The 27599-nt window shown below is 41.6% G+C and overlaps 1 protein-coding gene across 11 annotated transcripts in view; it reads right to left on the bottom strand.

The window, feature by feature from the left end:
- Positions 1 to 2484: 2484 nt before the first annotated feature.
- AAK1 (AP2 associated kinase 1) overlaps positions 2485 to 27599 on the bottom strand; it is a 167855-nt gene continuing 142740 nt past the window's right edge. For 5 of the 11 annotated variants that reach the window (XM_060309539.1, XM_060309538.1, XM_060309536.1 and 2 more), the window contains 5 exons: positions 20082 to 20183; positions 18914 to 19015; positions 17362 to 17472; positions 15668 to 15778; positions 5859 to 14412 (listed from right to left, as the gene is read on the bottom strand). In XM_060309539.1, coding sequence (XP_060165522.1) covers positions 14318 to 14412; positions 15668 to 15778; positions 17362 to 17472; positions 18914 to 19015; positions 20082 to 20183 — 521 coding nt within the window. In that variant the 3' untranslated portion in view covers positions 5859 to 14317. Of the gene's footprint in view, positions 4632 to 5858; positions 14413 to 15667; positions 15779 to 17361; positions 17473 to 18913; positions 19016 to 20081; positions 20184 to 27599 lie in introns of those variants that run through there. The other 6 variants (XM_030877454.2, XM_060309532.1, XM_060309533.1 and 3 more) reach the window with 3 other exon arrangements.

Here is a 27599-nt window from a genome sequence, read left to right as displayed (position 1 = left end):
AGGATGCATACATACTATATAACCTATGTTTTGACAACTTCCTTAGGGAAGCAAATACAGCATGATTGAATTTCTATTGTCAGAATCACTCTGATAGGTGATTCTGGTGAAATAGGTGATTACACCTATTTTAAAGAAAACTGAAATCCGCTACTTTTTGAGTCAGCGAAATGTCCACCAAATAGTTGAAAACATTGATGTACGTGTATTCTAAAACTTACTAAATAATGGGTCAATAAGATACTGGTATTTTTCTTGACAGTTCACAAAGGTTGCCAGGTTAAACTCAGACCTAACATGGGCGAGTGAATACATATAAACCAGTCCACACATATGAAATTTTCAACTCAACAATGAGTGGGCCCAAAATGAAATGGAGTTTGTGACCTAGATTTCTTTGGGTCCTGCCCTGCATCTGCTTCAAGCGTCAAATTTTGTTCATTCCATTTTCCAATCTAACCAGGATTTGGAGCTAAAGGGTTATCTGTGTGTGAACCCAAGAAACAGACATGCTAAATATTTTTCACCACACATAAGATAACTTCATGAATTCAATAGTGCCTGTTAGTCCATTAATGTGGATCCTTTAAGAGTTCATTAGTTCATGCCGCGGGTCAATGCTTTACGTCTAAATGTACCCTGGCTCATTGTGCTCCACTGAAATGAAAGGTCACAGGTTCCTGCATTCCGTATATGTGTAAAGTAAGTAACACATAAAACAAACTAAAACGAGTAACGCAGTATTTTGTTGATTATATGTTTTCTTTTCCCCTTAGCGTTAACCTAATGCAGTAGTTGTTGGAAACATGCATTCGCTACTAATTCAAAGCGCCCTGAGCACTCCTGATTCCCTTAAAACGAAAATTTTCCAGATTTCCAGATTCAGGATGGACTCTGGCAAGAACATTTTATCTTTATTATTTTTTAATTTTTTGGCCACGCCGTGCAGCATGCGGGATCTTAGTTCCCTGACCAGGGATTGAACCCATGCCCCCTGCACTGGGAGTGTGGAGTCCTAACCGCTGGACCGCCAGGGAAGCCCCAAGAACATTGTGTCTTTACATGATGCATTTACTCTATATGATCCAAAGAAGATCAGCGCAGAGTTCACTAGTTATTAACTAATCATTAATGTAATCCGATAGTCCTAAAATTTTCATGCATCATTCAGTAAGAACACCACAAAAGTAATCTGCATGTGTTTATATTCATTTCTTGTTCAAAAAAGGTATTTAGAGTCTCCAGCCATCATAGGTCTCCAGTGAGAATAAAAAAGGATTACAAGCACAGCTTGACAAATGATTCAATTATGTAATAAAATTACCAAGATTTTATTGATTTTCACCTTGAGAACTAAAATATCAGAAGGGGAGTGATCAAATAACCAAAGGAAAGTCATTTTGCAGGACTGTTACAGAGGTAATCCTGAACACCTCTGGTGAATTAGAATGACCTTCTGCTTTAAGAGTTTCTGGGTGAGAACTCTCCTTGAATATTCCCATCCTTTTCACTCCTGCACGTGAAGGCTTTAATTGATAAAGGCAAGGGAAGAGCTTGGGGTGCTAAGTTCCACACCTGTTAGCCAAAACTATTCAAATGGAAAGATGATTCTACATCCACTGTTACACAGAAAATTCAGAAATGATCATTGGGAGAAAAGCCCAACGAACATTTAACATCCATAAAAGTGAAGGACCAGCACTGCTGAAACCTCAGTTGGAAAATCATTGCTAGGAGCCCTGATCCAGTACCTATTATTTAAATTTATCTTTTAACCTGGACAGCTGAAATAGGTGGAGACTAAACTAGAAAATGTCTTGAAAAGTGTCTGTTCATATTTTACTGCCAAGATCCCTGAACTTCAAATTTAAAAGTGTGACACTTAACTGCAGTTGAGTTTGGCATTCAGGCTTGATTCTTGGACAAATTTCCCATAATCCTTAATTCATTAATCTGGGTTGGTAAGCAACTCTCCCAACATCTCCAGCTAATGGAGAAATCACTAACATTTACTACAAGTCACAGGAAGCTTTCAAGTTGAAATAGGAAATTGAACATCTTCAGCAGAAATCTTCCCACTGAGACATAAGTTTCATTTCAAGGCACTAATAATAAAGGGTATGAAAACAGCCAAGAATAAGTCAGATCTTTCCAGAAATACAAGACATTTCAAAAACACAAGTGAGGCACCTATCTGACCTACTTTAGCATCCAAGGGGACAGAGAATTGAAAGGTTTTCATGGCTGGCTGGTTCAGCTCTAGATTTCTATTTCCTCAAGAAGCAGTAGACAAAGGTGACAAGGATGTGGAAAAACAAACAAGCAAATCTAGTTTGTAGCCTAGTCTCATGATTAATTAATTTCCTATTGACAGCATGGAGTGCTCAGACCTAAGGTTTTTAAGTACTTTTTAAAATTACTTAGACCACAAACCCAGTGTTTGGAACTGTAACATTGTGCTCTTTTCTATTGTTCTGAGGGGGAACTGTATAAGGATAATTAATTTTTCAAGCCTGTGTAAATGGAATTTGTTCATAGCAAATTCTAGAAGGAAAAAAAAAAATCTACTTAGAAACTTCAGTTCCAACAGGATTTTCCTATACATTCCAATGAATTCAATTTTGCCATGAGAAGAGAACTCAATAAAAACAGGGTTCAAGTCAGTTAGGTCAGGAGACCAATGTCAGCAAATGAGTGATTGTGGAGGTACGCGAGGTGGGACAGGGTTTAGCTAAAGGATGAATGTTTCCTGTGCACACAGACATGCACACACATAGCTGTGTGCTCACACGAATTTTTAAAGTGTGCACATGGGGAAGGCTCAACACTATTAGACACGAGCATAGATATCTGTTTGCATTTCTACAAAGGAAAGGATCTGACACACGTCACACACCCACAGACACTCATGCACGAGGACCAGTGTGGCTTGCACAGACTCAGATCCAGAGAATCCTTCTAGAGCTGCCGGCTTCACAGGAATGATGCGTATCTGCGGGATTACACTTCCTTTTGATGTGCAGAATTTTTATCTGGTTTTCTTTCCTGAAATATACCCTTTTCAAGAGTATGAAACCAAGTCCGGGAGGAACTCATCTTGATTCCTTGATAGACATGACTCAGAACAGGAACTACAGGAGTCAAACTAGCAATAACATGGCCCCTTTGGGAAGTTATTTCTGGATTTACTGGGAAGTAGTTCTAGACTTAAACAGTTTCTAGGCAAACAACAAAAAGCAGAGCTCTGGGTGGAGATGGAGATGGAAATGCCTGGAAGTCCAGAAATCAATATAAACAAAAGAATTGAGCATAACTTAAAGGAGTTTCAACTAACTTATCACCTCGACTGAGTTTGCTGACTGAAGAATTCCTGCTGACTCATGGAACTGAAAGATAATAATTGATATGTCAATATTTCTTCTTAGGAAGGCTCAGCTGGGAGTGATGTGGTGGGTGTTAAGGGTGGGGTAGAGACAGAGGCCTAAGGCTCAGGTATGGCTCCTAAGGTTTCTGCTTGCCTGATTTCGAAGGAAAGGGCGCTAAAGCAAAAGGATCAGCAGCTGGCAGCTCCGTAGTCCTGGAGGAAAGGGATGTGATGGCAACAGAGCCAGCTATCGACTGCTTATTGGTTTGCGAAACAATTTTGTAGGCAGCGATGGGCTGGGCTTCTGGACTTGGCTCATCTTCTGGGCTATAGTGACGGGAATATTTGGATAAAGACTGGGGGCGGAATGGTTTGCCAGCCACGGGGCCTGAGACAGATTCTTTCTGGGGCTGAGGTCCTTTGTTTCTGTCATTAGGGTGGGCGCCAGATTCCAGAGAGGTGCCCCTGGGAGAGACGCTGTCAAGATGGTCTGCTGCTTGTACAGAATGGGAGGGGTGGTTATACGGTTGGGCAAAACCAGCCATGGAATACTGAGCTCGGACAGAGGGATGCACGGCTCGATCAAGGCCCGGGAGCAGAGGGATGTCATTGGTCTGACGGAGGAGACCGGGCTGCGCAGGAGACTCTGGGGAGGCGCTCTGGGCAACGGTTAACTCCTCCATGCTTTTCTTCTTAGTGAAAGGAGCTCTCAAGAACACGTCCGCCTCCTCTGGCTGGGAAGGAGCCACGCCGCCCTTGCAGACAAATGGGGCTTTGGTGAAAATGTCCACGTCATCCGCGGGAACCCTCGAGCTCCTGAAGGGAGCAGTGGCGAAAACATCTGGCTCACCGAGTCCATCAGCGGTTGGCTGCGTGAGGGCTCCGAACTGGTTCTTTCTTCCACCTTGCGCTGCCTTGGCTTGCTCAGGAGAGACTTCTGGCTGAGTGAAGGGAGTGGCTCCTCCCAGCTTCCCCTGCGGAGGCCTGCAGCTCTCATCCTCTTCTGACGACTCCAAGAGGAGAGGTCGAGACCCACTGCAGTCCAGCATGTCCCCCTCGAGGTCGGTCCCTTCCTCTTCACTGCTGTGGAACGAGCTGTTGCTGGAAGGGCCATCTCGGGCCAAGTAGTCATATTCTAAATTGTTCTGAGTTTTCATTCCAGGTACTCTGGAGGGGTCTGGATACAGGGGAAGGTCTTTAAAACCCGTTGATTCTTTAAAGTGCTCTACAGTTATTACAGGATAGGGATTGGGCTCTCTCTGGATACCTAGAAAAGCACAAAACGCAGAATTAATGCACAGGTCCATTCAACTCTCCTTGGAACATTTAATGGTCAACCCGTGGCAGAAACATTGTGGAACCAAATAATAGATGTTGAAAATGGAAAAGGAAAAACAGAAAAAGAAAAGTCAGGCAAGGAAACTGCACACAAACTGGAACACAACCAATCACGGTCTCACATTTCGGAACACGACAGGCACGATGTGCAGGAAAGGAGATGAAGATGTTAGGCACAAAGACATTCAGCGTAACTATGCAATGCTCCAACGCACGGGGCCAGGCACTGACACCTGCTCTACCTGGTGCTGGCTCAGGATGGAATGAAAACAAACCCAGTCACTCATCTCCACATCCACCATGACAGTTCTGGCTGATGCAGAAATACTGTCTGGGGACAAACTCAAATCAGATGCGACATGTGGTCATCTGCTCCACACTGCCTGTAACTGAGGATGGAACCTCCCCCCCGCCAAAGCAGGAGAACGTGGCTGCTTGATAAATGCAAAATTACTTGATGATTTACATCATAAGTACTATTCAAAGAGCACAAGAGTGCCTCAAATATGAATACTGAAGGCACTTTCTAAGGGGAGGAGACATAATCAAAATCATATTAAATCAATCACCTTCAGCTAGAGTTGCCCTGGAATTTTGTTTTCAGTCTTCTAAGTTAGCAAAGATCTCCTCTGCTTAAATGAATCCATCATAAAGTTCTTTAAGCAGAAGGAGTAAAATGCACAGGTAATTACAGAAGTATTTGCAAACTCTAATAAACGAATCTATTTTTATCTAGGTAGAGGTGCCTCAGGGTGCTCTGGCTTTTAAAATCAAATAGACAATTATCAGAATGCAAGAGAGCTTACCTTCCAAGAAATATTAGCAGGTTGGAAGTATGTCATTGGGCACATGTTAGCAAGAGGGCAGGAAAAAGGCATATGTAACTAAGCAAGAAGAATCCAGAGAAAAGCGTGGCTGGGGGTAGAGATATCATGTCATCATGGGTTTCCCAACCCACCAGGGTAAGAAATTACAGGTACCATGATTTGGACTCTTATAGATGACTCAGAACCTCTGTACAGCGGAAATTCAATCATCCCCTCCCCACGTTACCCTCTCCCCTTCTAAGCAAACCATTAGGTAGTAGAAACTTCTGCTAACAATTTTCCCCTGCTAAAGTTTCTGCTTGAATTAATCACACAGAACACAGCAGAAGCAACATCAAAATCAATTTATTGGGAAACCAGTTACTTAGAGGCATTACATTGTAAAGAGACGCAGAGAGAGATCTGAACATTTTAGAAGACACTGTACAAAAATACTATGTTTCTCTGAATCCTGTAACTTTTTAGCAGTGCTTCTTTTTAAACAGTTCTGACCTTAAATATTGTTTTCAGAAACAAAAAAGGTGGGTCCCCCCCCACCCCGCCACCATTTTTATTTCTCTTTCTAGAACTCTGAATGTATTTGGTGAATTCCAAATTACAGTCTTTAAGTTAAATTCTGTACTGGTGCCAAATGGCTTTCTGAATAGTATATGAAGAGGATAAATGTTTCCTTGCATTGTAACTTTAGTATGTGCACCCATATGGTGATAGGAAAGCGTTAGTCAGGGGACAGGAAATAAACAGAACACCTTCTCCTTTGCAATATATGTGGAAAGACATAATTCTAATCTCTCAGGCAAGTATATCGATGTGAGATCTGTCACAGTGATTCCCAGATGATGATGTCTGTGGGGAAATTCAAATGAAATGGGGCAGAGAAGTTTTCCAAGATAAGATTTGCTGAGCAAAGTGGTACGAATGGCCCCCAAAACTCCTTGAACTGCTTTCTAACACAGTTATCAGTTGGACAGTTTTTAGTTCCCAAAATTAAGTCATGACTTCTCATCTTCCAAAACCACCCTAGAAGCTGATGTGGTTCTGTGGGAGAGCAAAATATCTCTTAGGAGAAAACTGGCAAATTTAGTCATGACCAACTCTGGCCACCATGGGAACCAATAATGAAAATGAGCACTCGTTTGACTGAAGCTAGTGCTCTGGGGAAATTTAAATGGAACGTAGTCAAATCAAATTGTGTGCACAGACCTCCAAAAAGCAGCTACCTATAGAACGCAGGGCATCTCGGATGCCTGCAGTGTTAGAGTACATTGTGAGAGCTGTAAAGTACCAAGCAGGGGTACCCACGTGCGGAGTCAGACAGGCTAGAAGGGCATTCCTAACCTATCTAAATTACTTACGTTAAAAGTGAGTTCTTGATCAAGTCAACTGTAAATCTGCCAACTCAGAGCATATTCTATGACCTTCATGATGAATAGGAAAAATCACACCTAAAATTGCGACAACTTTTAAAAATTTATATATAGTCACAAAAATACTATAACATCAAGTTTGAAAGGAGAACTAGTCTCCAGTCCTTCAAAACAAGGCCAGACCTATTCCATCTCTGTCTTTGAACATGAATCTGCTCTATAGGATTGGAAAAGCACCTTTAAAGGATTTTCCCTTGAAGGCCAGATCTCTTAACCTTTCCATTCCTTTTAGAGGAGGTGCAGTATGACCAAGGCTGAGAGCAACCACCCTTTGTAACCCTCCAAGCCTGGCGTTCTGGAGAACAAAGACACGCAGTGGGTATGGGGCACGCAGACATCCACATTCCCTCAGGGAATTTTGGTGGTGGCAGCACAAGAAACAAAGCAGTCAAGAGAAGGACAGAGTCTAAATAACTGTAAACAGAAGATAGACATTAAATCTTGTTGGCAGTTAGAGGGTTTTTTTTTTTTTTTTTGAATATGCGTGTGTTATTGCAGGGAGGGAAAGCATGTATTTTCAGGGTGAACAGTCCTTGTATATGAATATAGCCTTGTACTGTCAGAAAAACATGTTGGAAGCAGTCTGCCTACTAGCAATGAAAGATTTATACTAATTTAACCTCAGTGCCTTGGCCCAGTTCCTTTGGAAACCAACGGCATGCAGAGCAGATGCCCTGTGACTAGAAAACTCAATAAAGCTAGGCAGTTGTTCTTGGGGTAGGGGTGGGAAGTGATGGGGGGGCGTTGGGCTTAAACCTGGGACCTGGCCTCACAGGGTCAGGGTCTCCCTTATCAAGCATAAGGGTCTTCCTTATCAGGAAGCTTAAGGTAGGGCATTTTGTTCTAATTTCCTCAAATTAAGTCATGTCTCTTTTCATTTTGCTTTAGCACATTAAATTAAGCAAGAAGTCAAAACACACTTCTTTTTCTTGCTCTGATGTAGGACTGTGTGCCAGGTTAAGGTTAAGCACACTTTTTGACACTTCCACTAGGAATAACTCCATTTGAGTCTATTTTGGGGCTGCAAATTAATGTCGATTTCAGTAAGAGCTTATATGCTTCAGAAAGAAGGCATCCTCAAAAGTATCTGATGCTTTGGCAACTATCCTCACCAATTCCCTATTAATTTCCAAAGCAACCCAAAGTGCTGAATAATTTAGAATAGGTTTACCCTGGAAATTTTATCTGATGGACAGTGAGGGCCATGTTTCCTAAAAAAGAATGAAAATCTGAAGACTTAAATTGCAGGCTGGATATTCCTGAGTGCAATATATCATGCGTGACCAGAATTTTACTTTCTCCCAAACTATAAAGAGAAATAACAGTTATAGGGAGTGTCAAAGACATAATTCTTGCCCAAAACTGAAGGTGAAATCTTGGAGTATTGGGAAACCTTCTCATATAGTTAGCAAATAGAAAGCAAAATACCCTTTACAAGAACTTCAGAAATGTAGCACCAAATGAAATTCACACTCTCAGAGCTGAATCAGGGAATCAGGAGATGTACATCAAACTAGTAATTTCCATGACCTTTTGCTTAGATAATAAAATTAAGCACTGGGTTCTACCATATGCTGTGGAGTTGCATTAAAACCCAAGCCTGGCGAATAAGATATTTGATGGGGGACAACACTGGCTAGAGGCGCTGGGTCTCTCAAGCCAACAGAGCAATTAAACGAGAGAGATTTCTCCCTGGGCATAAAACTGCCGTTGCCAACGTAAAATGTTTAATTAAATTAGCCTGGGTACATTAAAGATTAAATTAGAGGAGGGTAGCTGCAAATCTGTGCTCTCTTTTACAGCTCCATGTCTGGTCATATCAAATGCAGGCTCACAGGGGTTTTACTCTCTATGACCGCAGATGAAGCCGGGGTAGCCATGACTCATTAAAATGTCCTCTGCACGTCTCTCATACGTGTCTGCACTTTCCTTGTGCACAGGTGCTTATGGTCACTCAACAATGTGTTTAAATCCTTTTTTGCAAAAGTGGGTTTTCAGATCAGGAAAAGAGCAGCTACTGTAAGTTATTTATTTATAGCTCTGAACATCATGCTCCTGTTTTAACAGATAAAAGTCTTTATTTTCCTGTATGTTTACATAAGAAACTTGTTTACAGACTTGTTTTTTATACAATACTTGTGTAGCAAAGTTCAAATTTCACATTTTTCTGTATAAGATAGCTTCATGTACCTCTGTTTGCTTTGTCTTCTTGGGAGGACAGGATAAAGGTCTGTGGTGAATACACATCCGTGTGATGAGGGCGTGTGCGACAGGGCAGAGAATACTCCTAGGGCAAGACTACATCAGAGTGGGAACCAGGAAGATATCTTCCATTCTAGCAACTACCATGCTGCTGCACAGATCAGCATTGTCCAAAGAACCTCTCTCCCCCATCACAGTGAAAGGAAACCCAAGAGAAACAAAATAGTATCTTGTTACAGATTATTTGAAATGGAGGCCATCTGGGATTCATTCTGACTCAAGAAATCCAAGCACATTCAACTCTAGGAACATTACTAGTGGGGAAAAGGAAAAGGCTAATAACTTTGTGCTGGTAAAATTACAGTCTCTTGAGAGGAATAAAAGATGGCTTTGTAATATCTGGAGCGTTTCAGTAAAGGTACCATTTTAAGTATCCATCTAATAGTTTCTCTGTTCTGCCTGGCAGCCTCTAATCTGCTTAATTCAGTACTTTGGGCAATCCTGTCATTTTTATCCCCAAAGTCTAAGTTCATGGCTACAGAATTCTGAATCTTACAGACTGAGAAAGACTCCTGGAACTATAGACAAACATCGGCATGGGAGACTTTATTTTGGCCGAAGTTCTCTACAATGTGCATCTGTTCAGCTGAATTCATATGCCTCCATACCTCTGGGCTGAGGTCAACCCCAAAAGTCTCCTCCTTCCCCCAGCACTACTGAAGGCAGAACTGTTCCTGACCTGGGCGGTCGGGGGGGAGAGGTTGTGTTGCTTTGAATCATTTATCTCAGGAGACCCCGAAAAAAGGATTAGAAACAAAGCTAATATTTCATCTTGAGAAAAACAGGTTCTTTTCCTGGATTTGTTCCCCTATAATTACTAGCAATCCAAGTTCTATAATTCTAATTTGGGAAGAGCCAAGTCCAGTATCAAATGACACTGAACAAAGTGACAACCTCTTTCAGAGGTATTTTAAAACCCCTATCTTTCAATTTTCCAAACCATACTAAAGACAGGCGAAATCGTATAAGTTCCCTTATTCAGAATATTAAGGAAGTTAAGACTGATTGCTGTCACATTCCATTATAAGATCCTCTCTGGGAATCTTCAGTGAATTATTCATTCTTCTTACTATCTTCAATAGTAACCACTCTTCAGCTTAGGCGAGTGATTTTGCTTTTTGGAAACATCTAAATGTTATTTAGAACCAAGAGTGGTAGGAAAAGATCAAGAAAGAGAGCATACTACTTTCAGATGCTGAAAGCGATACTAATTAGATAATACAACTGATTTTCTTATATTTTATTATCTTTCTTGATAGTATTGAATATTTCTAAGGAGAGAAGTTTCAAAAATAACATAAATGGTGGCAGCATCATTTGAATAAGTATGTTTCCCAAGTAAAACCAGATGCCTTTGAAGGGAACACTCAATTAGGTATCACAACTCTGATACATCTGCTAAAGAAATCATTAATTATAATCACATTTAGAAGTGTCCATTTAAAGCTTATCTCCTCTGAGGGCTGTGCTTTTAAAAACACTGGGACTCGAATTTGGTGATCTAGTTATCTGAATGCTGTAAAGGGAAAAAAATCCAATTTGTGATGTTTTCTGGTACAGGTACTACTTTTGCACAGTCGGAATAAAAGCAAATCAGAAACATATGCTTACAGTTATTTGCCCATTTTTAAATGGCAGGTCCTCAATTATACAGTTCAAAAAAATTGAAATCTTCTGATACTGTTTTGTTGGAATAGGTAGATACGTGTGTGTAATATTAAAAAAAAGGGAAATCTATGTCCAACACTCTGTGATGATTTATGGGTCTCTTCAGATAACCAAGAGAGAGAGCAACCCGGGTTAGTGAAAGCCCATTGTAATTCTCTAAAATGTAAATACTGCTACAGTAATAGTAAGAGCTACAGAAGATAACTGAAGAACATCAGGATTATATAACTCCTTCATAGTCCTCCTGAAGCATCATAATAAATACTTAGAACCCTAGAATTCTATAACCTTAAAAACCATCTAGTCCAAACCCATCATTGTCAGTAAGGAGCAGCCCTAAGAAGTGAAGCCCCTGCTGAAGCCCCACTAGGCCAGGGACTGGCAAAGGTCAGGACAAGCTCCCAGGTGGCCTGTCCTGCCCGGGTCTCTTCTCCCACCACCTGCTTTAGGTCCCACATCTGTGAAATGAAGTGGATGGACTAGAATAATCTCTAAGGTCCCTCTTGTAGCTCAGTCTACAGTTTCAAAGTTCTATCAATTATTAGCATACTATACTCATCTCAAATAAACCCTTTTAGCTCAAGGATGATGCTATAAACTAAAGAGGTCCCTTTTATCAAGTCACTCACATGTCTTCTTTAGCAGAAAAATAGTTCTCTCCTTTGAAGCCCTACTCCTAAAGAATAAACTCAAGATAATTTCATGTCATTATCCCCCTCAGGCTTCCTCCACCCAGTCTCTCTTGTTTCTAGTCTATTCATTTTCATTAACATTCTCCATTAAGCTTTATTGAGCCAAATGACTAGATAATATATCTCAATGTGATTACGGGTAATACATGAAAGGAATAATTTAGAGACACTTACCTAATTTCTAAACTGTACTCTTCATGGTTTCAATTAAATTGAGAAACTAGATATTTCAATATATTTCTAACATGTATATATGAAAAGAAATCAAACTGGAAAACATAAGCATAAAACATTATTCTTATTTAAAAATAAACATCTCTTTCATTAGTTTATATATTCTTTCTATGTCTGGGAAAAAGAATACCATTTTGATCGTCAGTAATATTCCTGTCCATAAAGGGGCAAACCAAGTCCCATTTTCACTGCTCTCCAATCATGGAGAGCTCTTCGAGGATATCTTTTTTTTTTTTGCGGTACGCGGGCCTCTCACTGTTGTGGCCTCTCCCGTTGCGGAGCACAGGCTCCGGACGCGCAGGCTCAGCGGCCATGGCTCACGGGCCCAGCCGCTCCGCAGCACATGGGATCTTCCCGGACCGGGGCACGAACCCGTGTCCCCTGCATTGGCAGGCGGACTCTCAACCACTGCGCCACCAGGGAAGCCCGAGGATATCTTTTTTAACCCTCAGCAGGTAGGTTGTGCCTCCCTCAATTTTGGAAATGACCCATTATCCTAACAGAGGCCTGTACTTAGTGTGTCTAGTTTCAGCTGACACGGAAGTACTTAAAGTCAGAAGGAAGACTGAAAGGTTCCGACTTTTCCTCTGATACCTTTCAAAGGCTGTTCTCACATTGCTGGGGTCAAAGCTTGACCTCCAAGGTACAGGGTTTTGCAGGCGGTTGTTGCTGTTCAGCTTTCTTTTTTTCCCCCTTAAAGAGCAAACGTGAAAGGTTCCGACTTTTCCTCTGATACCTTTCAAAGGCTGTTCTCACATTGCTGGGGTCAAAGCTTGACCTCCAAGGTACAGGGTTTTGCAGGCGGTTGTTGCTGTTCAGCTTTCTTTTTTTCCCCCTTAAAGAGCAAACGTGAAGAAGAAGAAACAAAAGTGCTAGACAGGGAAATGAGCAAATGGACCTGGAATTTTATTGGTACAAATCTGATCAACTAAGAGGTTCCCTTCTGACCATGAAAATGGCACTCAAGGAAGAGAACCAAATGGGGTTCTCTGTGCCTACCTCTTTCAAAAGGGTGATTTTATAAAACTGCTTTGCATGTAAGGAAAAAAATATACTTCGGTGAGTAAGGACATATACAGAGGGTGACCATGAGTCATGTTGTCACATCAGTGCAGGGGCCTTTATTTATTTTATGAACAATATTCTAAGGTTAGTGAGAAACTATGGTTTGTTTTGTTTTTTTAAATCTAGGATGCCAAGGAAAACCAACTGAACATATTTCATTGGCTGCATCCTTCAATTCAAACATCAGAGAGAAAGAAAGGTAAGTAGCCCAAGTCAAACTGTGCCTAGTGTGTCAGCATACTTATTTCTGATTATCTGAAAATAAACAACATGCTTATTCTACAAAGACAGAGGACCTGCTGAAAGCTTATAGCAACACACAAGTCTACTCAAAATGATTCCATATGTTACACTGTAGGATTGCTGCGTAGTTAGTTATACAAGGGAAAGAGATCAAAACCCTGTACAGACACCTGATATCGGACTTGAAACGCCAAGTGGAAACAGAACTATTCAGCGTCTTCATTTATACACAATTTACAATATTTGATTCAAAATAAAAATCACAAGAAAAATACATCTGTTTCTGCTACAATTCCTTCCCCTCCCCCATCCACCCCCCCATGAAAAGTCTTCTAATAAAAGGTATCATATTACCACCACTGTCTGGTTTTGGTCTAATTCTGAGATCCCGGCTTGGGACAGTTAACACGAAAAGGAATGGCAATACTTGGAATTTATATCATGTACACATTTTATCCAAGGATCTCAAGTACTTGCAGTCATGTCTCCAGATCTGAGAAATCACGGTTCAATGGAAGCCAGAGTGCTGGACGAATGCTGGGCAGGTTGCATGGGGTGTGAAATCCCTTGGCTAAGTCTACGATCAAACAAGGTCAAAGTTGGTTGGCTAGAGCTGGGCTCAATTTCTCTTTCCAAACATACACCATCAGTCAGTTTTACCCTCTCTTAAACCACGCACCCATCTCCAGGTTACTACCTCGAGTTAAGACCAACTGAAGAAGCCATGTCCTCATGATAATGCAGCAGCATAAAAAGCAAAAACAGAGAAACACATTCATCAGCAACTGGCCAAAGGAGATGGGGTTGGGAGGATTGATTTGGGAGGCCATTCCTAGCAAGAATGAGACAAAGGTGTCAATTCACTAGTTTCAGTTACAGTTAAGCTTTTGGTGGAGTCGATTCCAGCAGAGGTGAAGCTCATGGCATCTAGCGTTTGATTTAAGATAATGCTATTGAAGAAGGGTAATGAGAAAACACAGCAAACTAACAGAGAGGAGCTGGCCAAGGAGTATCTGGAGGGCCAAAGTGATTTTCTTTCCTTATCATCTCTATGGGAGAAGGCAAGGGGTAGTAGGAGATTAGGGCTAGAAGCCCCTTATTTGCAGATTAAAAAAAAATCATTTTCTTTTAACTCTGTAATGAAAATGTATATTACGGTATGAAGGTTACAGAACTGCATCTGCTACTGGGTCACGGCTACAGGTCTATGAGCTGATCCACCAGCAGTAAAGACCTGGCTAGGTTGGGAAGACTGGACTCAGAGCTCCCACTGCTGTTTCTAGAGTGCCCACCTGGAAGTGGAGAGATAGGAATTCAGTACAAAACACAGAGGGTTAGGGTTTAGATGTGCAGAACAAGCAAAGGAGAAACACAACAAACCAAAACACCCTAGAGAAACAACAATTTACATTTTGCAAACTCTTAGATGTTAATTTTTAAACATATAAATTAGCGATCCACCACCTCCCACCAAACGTTCAAGCACTGTGTGCATACCCTACTGTAGGCAGGAGACCTTGCAAAGAGGATGCTATTTTCAAATGAATATCTATTCTGCCTGAGAACTGCTGGCTGTACACTAACTTCCTGATAACATCAACTCATTTCCCTGTAAAGTAAAAATCCGTAATTTCTGATTTGGGGAGGAATTGGTTATTAAGACTACTGTAATAAAAACATGCTTTAAAAATATATAGATGGGGGGTGGGATAGGGAGGGTGGGAGGGAGATGCAAGAGGGAGGGGATATGGGAATATGTGTATAAGTATAGCTGATTCACTTTGTTATACAGCAGAAACTAACACAACACTGTAAAGCAATTATACTCCAATAAAGATGTTAAAAAAAAAAACAAAACAGCTTTGGGTTTTTGAGTGTAGAAAATAAATAAATAAATAAATGTAAATAACACCTATATATATATGTATATATATGTGTGTATATGTGTGTATATATATATATATGTGTGTGTATATATATATACACATATATATATATGTATATATATATGGTCTTAGGGCAATTCAGTGTTTTACGGCATGGTCAAATGATTTTAAAACAACAAAGAAGAAAAAGCATGCTCCACAAATGTCCAAAAGATGCAAATGATATCGAAGTACCATTGTTAATCTCTTTGGGAAGAATATTTATTACAGATTGTTCTAATCATGATAAGAAATATCCTGTGCATTGTTTTTTTTTTATATATATATCTTCAGGTTTCCATTGACTGAAGATCACTTTATTTTTAGCTTGACACTTTGTAAAAACCAGCTTTTAGTCAAACTATTACTTTTAGTCAAATATTACTTTTCTTCTCTCTAAATAAACACCATGGTCATGCTTTAAGATACCTATATTAGTACCTTTACCTGTGTCTCCATCTATCTACACTGGTCCAGCCCATAATGATTGTTATTACCCCCAATTTCCTTCGTTAAATGTTGATGCTTCCTCCCCCACACACACCTTGTAGATTAGGTACATTACTATTTTGAAGAGAGCTGATGTCAAACTCTTCTCTTTTCCCCATCCTCTCTTTCTTACCTTGTGGGTTTTTGGTTATCAATACAGGAATAGGGTCAAACTCATCTTCTGCCACCTTGTCCGAGCCCTCAGGGACATCAAAACCTGAGATGAGATTACTATCTTCTGCAGCTTAATACAGAATGCAAGTACACAAGCAGAAACAACAGAGGTAGAGATTAGCAAATGAGAGAATACATAATAGGCACACAGTTCCCAACTGTACAATCACTGTTGTTTTTAAAGATGAAAATGCTTATTTTCCTGAGTTGAAATAAAAGTAGTAAAGCTGGAAAACTTGGGGAAATAGAAAAAACTGCTTCAGAGCTGGCCATGTTAAGACTTCCATAAACGAGAAGGGAGAAGTGTTATAGGAAGAATTCTCCCTGCCTTTATAAGGCCATTAATGTAGTTATTGTGAGATATCTCTTCACCGTCAGTAATTCACAAAGGCACGGGATTTAGTCATTTATCTTCTTTATTGAGCAAACAGAGGCCGGACTAACAATATCCAGAAACACTCAAAAAACAAGGGCAGCGTGGAGATAATCAGTCACCCTTTAAGAAGTAACCAGTGTATACAAGGCAAACAGAATACTTCTGAAAGAACTCACTGCCCTGTGATTGGGAAAAAAGACATTCAAACACTGATGACCCAGTAATGTTGGGGCAGAAGATCACATGCACTGAGATTTCAAGCTGAAGTTTACTAGAAGTTCTCCATTCTACAAGCAAGTGCTAGCTGAGCACCTATTTTGCAAGTGATGTTTCTCTGTAATTACTCATTGCTGCTGACACACTCCTGTCAGACATAATTGGCTAAATAGGCGACTTCTTTCTACATGCTCTATAAAAACATGGTCATTTTAATGCTATTAAGGGTAAAAACAAAAACTCAGCTATTACCATTGCAAACCAAAGGCTAATTATTTTTTAGTCATCTCAGGGAGGTTTCCTTCCTAAATTTCCTTCAGAAAGGACTTACAAGCGGTTCCTTTAATATGTATTTGCTCCTTCCAGAAAACCACGTTCACTATCTAGGCCCAGAAAGTTTAGTGAATGCCTGCCTACGGTAAGCCAGGCATAGTGCCTGTCACTCTCACGAACTACTCACTGAATAGCACTCAATTCAAGCTACCTCTGTCCCTCAGAATTTCAAACCAGTATTAACCCAAGACTAAGAAATGGAAACAGTAGATTAGAAAGAGAAATCCAGTAATTAATCATGACTCAAAGGTTAACTAAAATTCAAAACTTTTACGAGTTCAATCTTTGAGACTGACTTTTGAAGAATGATGCTTTTTTCTTTATTGTAGTGATCACTATCAAAAAACTTTAAATCTGATTTAATGAAACAGTTTTAAGTTCTAAGGCCAACGAATATCTAATTATAGTCAGTTAGTGGACAGTCAACTCAACCCTAAGCTGACTGCCAAGGTATGTAGCTCTGTCTTTAATAGAAAGCATGGAATATCTGCATTCCAGGTGACTGCCAGAAAGCAACATCTCCACAGTCTGTTGTCCCAGCCTGATTCAATATTCTTACTGAGAGGAACTTTAACACAGGGGCTAAGGGTACAAACTCAAGTTTTCCACTTAAGGAGGTGGTTAAAAAACTTCACTAGCAAAGCCTTTTGTCAAGGAAAATTCTCAGGAGTTGCTCAGTTTTTCTCCTCTAAGGATACATGTGGGCCCAAGAAGAGGAAAGCATTTACCTTTATGGGCCGGAGCAGAGATCGCTATGGGGGCAAATTCTTCCAGAAGGTCAGTAGTAGGGTTAGAAAGCAGAGAGCCATCAATCAGGGAATCTTCCCCGGTGAGAGAATCTGAGTCCCGATTAACAGCATCCCAGGTCAGTGATGGCATTAAATGGCACACACAACAATATCACGAGGTTAGGTCTTAGCCTTTAAGTTACTGCGTTTATTGGGTTGGCCAAAAAGTTCGTTCGGGTTTTCCGTACGCGCGTACAAAAACCCGAACGAACTTTTTGGCCAACCCAATACATTATACCTACAAGCCAAGGCGGGAGAAGGAAAACCAAAAGAAACCCGTTAAGCACCCTGTACTTTCATCTAGACAAACATGTATTTCTAAACTTCTCTTAACAGATATATATAAATATGGAAGAATTTTTTTGCTCAGAGGTTGCTGGTTAAGCAAGTAAATGGTTTGGATGTCAATAAAACTTTGGCAACTCAGTTCTCAGCAAATGCCATTTGGGAAAAAGGACTTTGCAACTAAAGAGTTTCACTTAAACTTTCCCTAAACATTCACTGAAAAAAGTTGCTATAAGATGAGGTATCCAAGCTGACAAGAAGGGGGTGGTCCCTGGCTTATTATTAGCAGAATATGGCATGATTAGGCAGTACTTTTTTAGAACTCAACCCAATCCTCATTCAAAATAGAATGATCTTGTCTCTTATTAGTATTCTTTAAATCTGAATTGCTCCTTGGAACACATGATTTTGCTTTTAGTTAAGGAACAGAAGGAAGATTAAATTCAGAGTTCAAGTATTTCAACACATAAATTGTTTTCTGGGAGAGTTTTCTGGGAGAAAGCAGCCAAGTAAGCACAAGGAAAAAGAACCATATTGTCTTCTGTGTCATTTTTTTTTTAACCTGGGTGAGTTTATTCTCATATTTCCTAGACTTCTAATTGTTTCTGTTCCAAGTGAGCAAAGTGGACACTTTTATCAAGGTAATTATGGACTCAATAAAAATGAAGGTTATCAAATCTGTATTTAAGGAAATGTAGTTAAGGAATGGATCCAGGGAAGATTTCAACTTTGCCTACAATTTAATAGCAAATCACCTAGATGTGATTAAAGCTCTGTGCTGGGAATAGAATGTTAACACACATAACACGAGCCCCCATGGACATCACTGACATTGTTAGATCCAAAAGACTGCTCAGTACCCAGGAGGAGTTAAGGGCATCCTTACAACTCGGCAGAGTTCTTTAATTAAGGAAGTAGAGGGAACCTGCCACCAGTGACAAAAATCTTCAATAAAGACAGACTGAAATCAAAGAAAGCCCAGGTATCGCTCTACAAAGAACGTGGCTCCAAAAAGGTACTCTACTCTTTAGTGAGGAAACACATTGCTCAACATCTAAAGCTGGGGCTGTAGTGCAGAGCACCCATTCCAGGAGGAACTAGCCAGGCTGTGAAATAAGCCCAGGACCATCTGCCGCAGGTGGAAAGCCTGACTCAGAGGGCTCCCCGAACTGACCAGTTCCTGCAGCCCCAGAGACTCCTGACTGACCTGTGCGGTTTGAGGTCACAGATTCCGTCTGAGAGGGGAGGCGCTGGGCCGCCGGGGGCTCCAGTCCTGGTATCAGACTCTCAACAGCAACATCAGCTTTTTCTTTTGTAACAGAGCATTAAGAGAGGAGAGGAAAGGGTAAGGGAAAGGTAATCAGAAGGTTCCTTGGATGATTCTGTGAAGGCTTTCTGCTGCATGTCTCTAAAATGCCCATCTCAGGTAAGATGGAAAGCACAGTAAGTTGCTTTCTTTCTGCTGCTTCGAGTGTCTGGGCTTCACTGACAGAGCAGGCACGTGCAAGGTGAACCACGGTGGCTAGTCTCGGTGATTCTCAGTTTTTACAGATAAATGCTGAATGCGAGCTATTCAAGCAGACCTCTTACGTGTCAGAAGACATAGGCTCAAAGGCACCTTAATGTCTTCTGGTAATTGTGCTTTTCTTAAGGGATAAACTTGGGGCCAAACATGCTCTGTGCCTTGCAAAGGCCACTAGTCCACCTCAAATCCCATGCCGTGCTGTAGCTGGAGGTACTCTTTACCATGTGACATGCCCCAGCTGGAGGAACATCTCTCTGAAGGGTCATAGCATTTCTGAGTTCTAGGACTTTGTGCTCCTGTAGTACAGGGGCCCCGGACATTTTATAGGTCTTGCCTGCCTTGCGGCTGGAGCACAAGAAAATGTCAAAGCAAGCAGATCAAGCCCCTGCCCCGGATTCTACTCATAGGGCCTCAACGTGGGGCAAATGTTTTCTCAGTTACTGACACTTGGCACATACGGAGGCCTTCGAAAGAAGAATCTACTAAAGGTGAAGTCCACCTGGAAACCAACTTTTCTCATGAAGCTTTTGTAACGAAATGTGAATTTTTCCACATTCCCCTTAGTTCACAAGAGATTCACTCTAGAAATCTCAGTGTTTCAAGAATAAATAACGGCGCTGTGCTGCTGAAAGGCAGAGATAACACTTCGTTTGGGGCGATAACAAGGGAGATTAAACAGCCCTGGCTTCTGGGTTAGCACAAGGCATCACTCCAACACCAGGAGGCTTCGTGGCATTTCCGCTCCTCAGCAGGGCTATACTCAGTAGGGATCTGTTAACCAGTTAGTTGCCATTTTTGAAACAGACACACATATCATGCATGACTGAAGAAACAGAGATGATGACTTTACCAATTACAGCATCAGAAGTGCTACCAAAAGGATCTGTCATAGGCAAGAGGTCAGGGAGCAGAAGAGAAGTGTCAGGAGATTTGAGTCCCTCGATTAGTTTTTCTAGGTTGGGCAGAGAAGTAAAGAGAAAGCAAAAATGCAATGAGATATTCAAGTAAGCCGACCATTTACCATTTTCTATACAAACACATTTTAGGGGTCAAAATTTTACATATATTCAGCATAAAAATAAATACTGCTAGTATCTTGTTAAAAATAGGCTCTCCAAGTTTAAAAATGATTATTTCCCCAAATGAAGTAGTCACTTTGTAAGGCATTCAAGATGCTGCCCTAAGTTTGTTTTTAAATTTGCGGTATAATTTACACTGAATAAAAGCCACCAATTTTAAGTGTACAATTTGATGTATTTTGACAACTGTACACATAAGCACCACGGAAATAATGAGGTAGAACAGTTCCATCACCCCAAAAAGGACCCTTGTGCCCCTCTCTAGTCAATGCCTTCCTCTTACCCCTAGACGCTGGCAGCAACTCATCTGCTTTCTGTCCTTATAGCTTTGCTTTTTCCTACCATTTCCTACATAGTATGTAGTCTTTTCTGATGTCCTTCATTTAGCATAACGTTCCTGAGATTCCTCCATGTTGTGGCATACATCAGTAGTTTGTTTTATTGCTGAGTAGTGTTTCACTGTATGAATGGACCACATTTTGTTGACTCATTCATCAGCTGATGGATATTTGGTTATTTCCAGCTTTTAGCTATTAAAAAATAAAGCTTCCATAAACATATGCATATAAGTCTTTGTGTATTCATATCTTCTTCCTGGGCTTAGTTTTGAATCTCTCGTCTTTTTTTTTTTTTGCTCTTGCATTTAGAAATGGTTTATGACTCACCAAGAGAAGCAATGAAACCACACCTAAGTTAACTTTAACAATCATTTATTGTCTGCCAGCCGAGAGCTTGTGACACCCCTGGTATACTCTTATTATTAAACTGCCAAATCTCGACAAAATTCAACCCAAGCCTGCAGATGGATTAATTTTGATGTCTTTGGCTAAAAAAACAAAAGGGACACGAGAAGCCACCAGATTTGTCACGACCTGATAACTTAATGTGTGATAACACGGACACATTAAGGATCCTTCCAAGACAACTCTTTAGCCCGATCCATCAACAACTCTACCTGTAACCTATTAAAAGTAGAGCATTAGAATAAAGTTTCTCAAGTAATTAGAAAAAAAAGCAGAGCATTAACTTGACACAAAGTAATGAATCATAGACTCTTACAGAAAGAAGGGAATTAAGAGCTCATACTTCCTTTTACTTACAAAGAGACTGAGACCACATACATTCTATAATTTGCCCAGTTAAAGGCCTGTCAACAATGTTTTTTCTATCAGAAAAATAAACTGCCTTTAAGATAAAGCTAGAATTAAAATGTCTGAGAAAAAGAAATTGCAAAGTTCAAGTATGTGTGTATGACATTTTAATGAATCTGTATTCTTCTAGGCTATCAGGAATCAAGATAAGCAAAGATGAAATAGATATTCACTGAGGGACAGAAACCAAATTTTAGGTGGTCTGTAATCTAGGTGATCTATAATGACACAGATGAAACAAAATAATGGATTTTAGCGTCTTGGCAAGATAATTTGCTTTGGTACAGTTAACATACTGCAGAAAAAGCCATTTTTATACGTGAAACCAATTTACCATCTTTGAAATGTATAATATGTGGCTATCTTTGAATTAAATACCAACATGCTACATATCTCATTTATACCTAATTTTTATTGAAGGAAGGAAGGGAGGAAGGAAGCAGCCTCTCATCAGCAGGGAAAAAAAAACAGGGTTCTAACCAAGTATACAAGTGTAATAACATCAGCACTAATCTTGAACTGTACATGACATTATAAGAAAAGATGTTTAAAATATCTTGGACAATTTTCAGCATACTGGCAAAAGTAAGATGGTTTTCCCCAAAAGTCTGATTTTTCATTATTCTGAACACTAGCTTTTGTTTTATTCCCCCCACCCCGAAAGGTTCTCTCACTTAAAAAAAAAAAAAAAAAAGTAATGATCTTCTATCACTTTTAGCACTCAGATATTTGCAATCTTGTGAAGCAATGGATAAAAAGTAAAGGCCCCAACATTACTTGTTTTTCATACAGCAGTTTGTCTTGGCCTCTCCAGTGACTGGGTGTGACCCTGGGGCAGTTCCTGAAACAGATCTCCTTATCTGTAAAATACAGACACCTCCCCCTAACCTTTTTGTATTAGTCACTCAAACATCATCTCTAAGCCTTTCTCCACCCTCCCTGCCACATTAGGAACTTTCTGGAACACTGTGCTTTCGCTTCTCCGGCAGCCCTGAAGGCAGGGAATGTTTCTTCTTAATTTCTATGTCCCCAGTTCCTGGTTCCTTCTCGTCTCTCTGTCAAATCTCTGCCTTTTGGCTTCACTGGGGAGGTGGGGAGAACAGGGGATCAATGGCAAAAAAGCAGGTCCTTCAACAAGAATCTGATTTTTAAAATTAGTCATTAGCAAAAAGCATGAGGGTAAAAGGGTACGTGTGTGCATGCGTGCATACCTGTGTTGTATCGTAAGATGGAATGGGGTGGGGTTGGGGTAAACTGCCACACTCTTTTCTGCCCAAACCTCGAAGTAACAGGCTGTTCACACAGATAATCTGGATGGTCAGTGCTGCTTAGGAATATTCAAATCTTAGAACTGTGGGAGGGAGGAGCAGGGGTCAGAGTAACATCAGGCAGAAAAACAGGAGTGAGAGTCCAGGGCCGCTGCATAAGTCACGTCGGCAGCCTGTGCAAAAATGGTTTCTTTCACTCCATGGGCTCTTGCGGCTGTCGGTTACTCAGTACTGACTCCCAGGTGCTATTATAACAACGGTTGTCACTTGCATTTGTAGAGTTCAATGTCAAACATTTTCATTCACTATTCACAAAAAAACCTGGGTTTGGGAATACTGATACAGTTGAGAGTGGACATCAGAAAACGTGAGAATGCGTGACTTGCCCAAAGTCACAGATGGGACATGGTAGAGCCTGGACTTGACTTCAACGTTTCCTCCACATGCTGCCTACAGGGTGTGCTTGGCTCCATAACCAGAGGAGAAAGTGTTTTCACACAGACATGGTCCCATGCACAATGGTCAAGTTATAAAAGATATGTTAACACTGGAAGGAACTTTAGATCTTATCCAATTAGCCTTCTCATTTGCAGATGAGGAAACAGCTCCAGAGAGGTGAAGTAACTTGCCTAAGATCTTACAGCAAGTAAGCCACAGAGCTAGCTAGGACTGGGACCCAGAGCTTTATGTATAGAGATTCAATCTCCTGGTTTAACTAAGGCTTTGATTGCTTTAAAGTGTACAGACTCTTAGAAGATAAATTTTAAGCTATTACTGGTCATTTTTGGTCACTGTAAATGAAGAATGTGAGGACAGATTGTAATGGGAGGGAAAGATTGTAATGGGAGGTACGGGAGGCTGACAGTCTCTAAATCACAGCCTGAAGGCCTCCCAGGTGCATCAAGGTCTGGCTTTGATATCCTTCCTTTTATGAATTCTGGCCTCTCTCTCACATTTTTATAAAAACTCTCTGAGGCCATGTATCATCATGCCGGGGTGGGAAAGAGCAGAGAAGAGGCGGTGAATTTAGGAAACTATGCAGGAAGTGTTCTTTACATCCAAAACCTTGATCAAGTTCTACACGTATGACGAGACTTGTTGCTACATAATGAACAAAGACTTTTTAAATTTTACTTGAATCATGGGAAATGGCTTCTCTGGATGCAAAAACAAAACATATCTTCTAGGACAGTTCATACCTGAAATGTACAAAGACACACACTAATTCTCAATTATACAGAGTGACAGACGAACGAAAACCAGAAATAATTCATAAATTGTATTTTGCAATGATTTAATCCTCCTGAGAAACATTTAATCTTTTACTGTGATGCTATACATTTTCATTTGGGGTCTGCAAAATCCTCCCAAATGAATAAGCAACATGAAAGAGTCAAAGGGCCTGAGTTTAAGTTAGTTAAGTTACCTAACTTTTCTAAGCATCAGTTTCTCACCTGTAAACAGAGGATAGGAACTACTTTAAAGGGCTTTTAGGATTAAATGGGCATAGTTATCAGAATTAATGTGTGTACATGTGCATATAAATTGAAGTACTTAGGCCATAAAAGAGGATTAACATCTCCTTTAAGTAAGAGGACTAGATAGGTCAGCCGGCCACGGATGCTTGAGACTAGGTAGTGAAGGCAGGTGAAGTTCTAGATTTTACTCAAATGCCTTGGTATGAGAAGAGAATAAGCAAAATTCCTTGAATAAAGTGAAGTGGGAGGTGGAGGCAGCATGGTCTAGTAGAGGAAGAAAAGGTACTGAAAGCCAGGGGACCTGGGTTCTGCACTAAGTCTATGCGGCACTTTGGGCAAATCACTGTTTCTCTCTGGATCTAAGTTTTCTTATTGATAAAATGAAGATAAATGTAAAGGTGCTGTCCACCTCTAAAAGTTCAATCATCCAGTGTGAGGGGAAAAACAGGAAGTACGAACTGGCAGCTTAGAAGATGGACTGCTTAGCGATGACACTGGAACTCTGAACTGGTACTGATGGCAGGGAAGAACACCTGGAGGGCTCCTCAGTGACATGGGCAGGAGCTAAAATGCGTGGCCTCAAGGTGACAGGTTTTGGGAAATGCAGAGAGCTGTTCAACGTGCAAACTCAGCCCAGACATGAGTGGCCAGGAGAACAGGGTGACGAGGTGGGGGAATATCGAAGCTTGCTCCTCATTTGAAAAAAGAACAAACTGCAATTGTTTTCTACCTTAGTGTAAAAATAATACATGTTTATTGTATAAAATCTGGGAAATACAGGTAAGCTAAAGGATAAAAGTAGGAAGAGCTTCAAGATGGCGGAAGAGTAAGACGCGGAGATCACCTTCCTCCCCACAGATACATCAGAAATACATCTACACGTGGAACAGCTCCTACAGAACACCTACTGAACGCTGGCAGAAGACCTCAGACCTCCCAAAAGGCAAGAAACCCCCCACATACATGGGTAGGGCGAAAGAAAAAAGAAAAAAACAGAGACAAAAGAATAGGGACGAGACCTGCACCAGTGGGAGGGAGCTGTGAAGGAGGAAAGGTTTCCACACACTAGAAGCCCCTTCGCGGGCGGAGACTGCGGGTGGCGGAGGGGGGAAGCTTCGGAGCCGCAGAGGAGAGTGCAGCCACAGGGGTGCGGAGGGCAAAGCGGAGAGATTCCCGAACACAGGATCAGTGCTGATCAGCACTCACCAGCCCGAGAGGCGTGTCTGCTCACCCGCCGGGGCGGGCGGGGTCTGGGAGCTGAGGCTCGGGCTTCGGTCGGAGCGCCAGGAGAGGAATGGGGTTGGCAGTGTGAACACAGCCTGAAGGGGGTTAGTGCACCATGGCTGGCCGAGAGGGAGTCCGGGAAAAAGTCTGGAGCTGCCGAAGAGGCAAGAGACTTTTTCTTGCCTCTGAGTTTCCTGGTGCGCGAGGAGAGGGGATTAAGACCGCTGCTTAAAGGAGCTCCAGAGACGGGCGCGAGCCGAGGCTAAAAGCGCGGACCCCAGAGACGGGCATGAGACGCTAAGGCTGCTGCTGCAGCCACCAAGAAGCCTGTGTGCAAGGACAGGTCACTATCCACACCTCCCCTTCCGGGGAGCCTGTGCAGCCCTCCACTGCCAGGGTCCCGGGATCCAGGGACAACTTCCCCGGGAGAACACATGGCGGGCCTCAGGCTGGTGCAACGTCATGCTGGCTTCTGCCGCCGCAGGCTCGCCCTGCATCCGTACCCCTCCCTACCCCCGGCCTGAGTGACCCAGAGCCCCCGAATCAGCTGCTTCCTTAACCCCGTCCTATCTGAGCGAAGAACAGACGCCCTCAGGCGACCTACACGCAGAGGTGGGTCCAAATCCAAAGCTGAACCCCAGGAGCTGTGCGAACGAAGAAGAGAAAGGGAAATCTCTCCCAGCAGCCTCAGGAGCAGCGGATTAAATCTCTACAGTCAACTTGATGTACCCTGCATCTGTGGAATACATGAATAGACAACGAATCATCCCAAATTGAGGAAGTAGACTTTGGGAGCAAAGATATATACATTTTTTTCCCTTTTTCTCTTTTCGGGAGTGTCTATGTGTATGCTTCTGTGTGTGATTTTGTCTGTATAGCTTTGCTTTTACCATTTGTCCTAGGGTTCTGTCTGTCCGATTTTTTTTTTTTTTTTTACTGTTTAAATTTTTTTTGCTTAATAATTATTTTTTATTTTAATAACATTATTTTATTTTATTTTACCTCTTTCTTTCTCTCTCTCTCTCTCTCTCTCTTTCTTTCTTTCTATTTTTTTCTCCCTTTTTTCTCCCTTTCTGAGCCGTGTGGATGAAAGGCTCTTGGTGCTCCAGCCAGGCATCAGGGCTGTGCCACTGAGGTGGGAGAACCAAGTTCAGGACACTGGTCCACAAGAGACCTCCCAGCTCCATGTAATATCAAATGGCAAAAATCTCCCAGAGATCTCCATCTCAACGCCAAGACCCAGCTCCACTCACCGACCAGCAAGTTACAGTGCTGGACACCCTATGCCAAACGACTAGCAAGACAGGAACACAACCCCACCCATTAGCAGAGAGGCTGCCCAAAATCATAATAAGGCCACAGACACCCCAAAACACACCACCAGACGTGGACCTGCTCACCAGAAAGACAAGATCCAGCCTCATCCACCAGAACGCAGGCACTAGTCCCCTCCACCAGGAAGCCTACACAACTCCCTGATCCAACCTTAGCCAGTGGGGGACAGACACCAATAACAACAGGAACTACGAACCTGCAGCCTGTGAAGAGGAGACCCCAAACACAGTAAGTTAAGCAAAATGAGAAGACAGAGAAACACACAGCAGGTGAAGGAGTAAGGCAAAAACCCACCAGACCTAACAAATGAAGAGGAAATAGGCAGTTTTCCTGAAAAAGAATTCAGAATAATGATAATAAAAATGATCCAAAATCTTGGAAACAGAAGAGAGAAAATACAAGAAATGTTTAACAAGGACATAGAAGAACTAAAGAGCAAACAAACAGCGATGAAGAACACAATAAATGAAATTAAAAATTCTCTAGAAGGGATCAATAGCAGAATAACTGAGGCAGAAGAACGGATAAGTGACCTGGAAGATAAAATAGTGGAAATAGGGCTTCCCTGGTGGCACAGTGGTTGAGAGTCTGCCAGCTGATGCAAGGGATGCGGGTTCGTGCCCTGGTCTGGGAAGATCCCACATGCAGTGGAGCGGCTGGGCCCATGAGCCATGGCCGCTGAGCCTGCACGTCCAGAGCCTGTGCTCCGCAACGGGAGAGGCCACAACAGTGAGAGGCCCGCGTACCGCAAAACAAACAAACAAACAAACAAAAAATAGTGGAAATAACTACTACAGAGCAGAATAAAGAAAAAAGAATGAAGAGAATTGAGG

The sequence above is a fragment of the Globicephala melas genome, chromosome 12 (assembly GCF_963455315.2).
Source record: "Globicephala melas chromosome 12, mGloMel1.2, whole genome shotgun sequence".
NCBI classification, from domain to species: Eukaryota; Metazoa; Chordata; class Mammalia; order Artiodactyla; family Delphinidae; genus Globicephala; species Globicephala melas.
Note: the sequence above shows the minus strand (reverse complement) of the source record. Positions and strands in the feature narration are given on the sequence as shown.